Below are 2,243 nucleotides of genomic sequence, written 5' to 3'. Positions count from 1 at the left end.
AGTAGTAACTTTTAAGGCCGTTAAGTGTTCCACAATAGTTGAAAGAATGAGTTATTTTCTTATATTATCTTGGGCAATCCAAACCTCATGGACTAGCTTTAAGGATTAAGTTAGACTCAACACATCTTCCTCACGCGGTATCAAAGTGACTCATTCTTATTCTTGGTTTATCCAATGATGGACTCCCATGTTAGATTTTTCGTCCTGAACATGTGTGAGTATTAAGTGTCCCACATTGATTGAGAAAAAGAAATGTTGTCTTCTTATATGGCCTTGACCAATCCTGCTTCATGAGCTAGCTTTTGAATCAATTCACCCCTTATTTAAAATTCAAGTGACCGAACAACATAAATGAACACATTTAATGGGTGAAGTTTATACATTAGTAATTCAGTAAGACACAAAAGCTAGTGAATAGTTATCTTATATCTACAAGAACATTGCTTAAATGCTTACTTAACATTTATGGTATTTTCCCAAAACTTCATTACATAAATTGGCACGCTTGAAATCGGCATCCTCAAAAGAAGGCATTCACACCTAGAGCACTGACCTTCAGCAGATAGACATGGCATGCTGACAACACGAGCTATTCCATGATTAATAGGTTCATCTTTCAGCCCAGAGCAGACTTTCAGCATATATATATTGTATGCTAGCTACAGGAGCTATTCCACAATCAGTAAATTGTTCTTAGTTAACCCCTCTCCAGTAATTGGGAGTTCTGGGGTTAGGTGCCACTCTCCATCTACCAAGAACTTGATTTCGTACCTAACACCACGAAAATATCTTTTAAGAAGTACAAATACACTTGATTTTCCTGAAAGGGGTGGAAGGTGTTTGAGAGAGTGAGAAGGACAGAAATACTCGGTGGCAGAAGAGAAACGTACCTTCCCGGTCTTAGAAACAATGTAGTTGAAAAATGCATATAAGATCCAGTGTACTCGGGCGATAAGTGCTCTCCTTGACTCCAACCATCAAAGGAACCCATTACTTGTACACTCTAATGATAATCAAAATTCAAGGTTATAATGCCTTCTGTAATCGGCCAAAGTGTGTATCCAATAAAAAACACTTTAAGTGATAGCAGATTACTCAGTGCCAATTTCTGGATCGGAAGTTCTTTTACATAAAAGGGATCTGGCAGCAACCAAAACCTTGCACAAAGCAGAACTTCAATTCTCCGGCCAGCGGATTAGGACTCTATGGACCATTGATTTCAAGTGCTACCTCCATTTTGTTTGTCATTGCTAATCAAAGTATAAATGATGCAGTTGCCGAAAATGTCATACAGGGGGTGTGCCACACATGCACAACCATGCCCTAATAGACTAGTACACATCTGGTGTGGACTCACCCCCATAGGGATAGTACCCTAGCTATCAACTCATTGGGTTGAAATAAATGGCCAAAAGCCTTATGCAGAACGTTCCATTTCTTTCACCTAGTGCTCAGTAAGTTTATAAGAGGAGTAAGGTCATATTTCACAAATGATACCAAATTTCCGCTGCTCCAATAATATTACATAGGCAGTACCTTAAAGTTGATCCCACAGCCACAAGATATGCCAATAATGGAATGAACTTTCTCGAACTAGCACATATGATACACGTACTCATTTTCAAAGAATGAGAAAAATCTAACTTGTCTAAGTGAAACTAAAGATTAAAAGAAAATACAGGAATCACCACCCTTAGTAGAGTTGATTCCCACTAGTGACTTAAATTTTCGATTTTCTTAGTCAAGAAAATTTCATCCAGCTTGGCAAACGTTAATCCATTGATTATGAAACAGCATTTGAATCCCCTGCCACAAAGAAGCACTAAACCTTTTCTCTGTCTATCTTGCTTATCATCTGATAGGATCACCTAGATTTTTCAAGCCCTACTTGAAAGGCTTGGTTTCAAAAAAATTCTTACATAAAAAGGTTAAAAGCAATCTGCGCAAATCATGCTAAAAAGTCCAGATGCCACTTAAATATAATAGAAAATCCAAAGAGAAGACATGACCTATTGTGTTCTAAAGACAAGTAAGCAATCAATAGAGCTTTCCAATTTAACCAAGGCGAAATACTTTTTAAGGGAAAAGTGAGATGAAGGCTTGGTTTTTTGACATACTTTGGAAACATGATATCTGTTTCAGGTTAAGATAAAAGAATCATAAAAAACACAGATGAGTTACTTTACCTTCTTCGGAAGGAAACAAAAATGCACCGACATGGAGCAATCCAAGAAAAAAAAAAC

General features: G+C 37.3%; 1 protein-coding gene across 3 annotated transcripts in view; it reads right to left on the bottom strand.

The window, feature by feature from the left end:
• Positions 1 to 335: 335 nt before the first annotated feature.
• The window catches only part of LOC109206217 (protein PTST, chloroplastic), a 5,007-nt gene continuing 3,099 nt past the window's right edge, over positions 336 to 2,243 (bottom strand). For all 3 annotated transcript variants that reach the window (XM_019369015.1, XM_019369018.1, XM_019369016.1), the window contains 2 exons: positions 891 to 1,003; positions 336 to 771 (listed from right to left, as the gene is read on the bottom strand). In XM_019369015.1, coding sequence (XP_019224560.1) covers positions 669 to 771; positions 891 to 1,003 — 216 coding nt within the window. In that variant the 3' untranslated portion in view covers positions 336 to 668. The remainder of the gene's footprint in view (positions 772 to 890; positions 1,004 to 2,243) is intronic.

This window comes from Nicotiana attenuata, unplaced genomic scaffold (genome assembly GCF_001879085.1).
Source record: "Nicotiana attenuata strain UT unplaced genomic scaffold, NIATTr2, whole genome shotgun sequence".
Classification (NCBI taxonomy): domain Eukaryota; kingdom Viridiplantae; phylum Streptophyta; class Magnoliopsida; order Solanales; family Solanaceae; genus Nicotiana; species Nicotiana attenuata.
The sequence above is the reverse complement of the archived record's forward strand: the minus strand, read 5'-3'. Positions and strand labels throughout refer to the sequence as shown.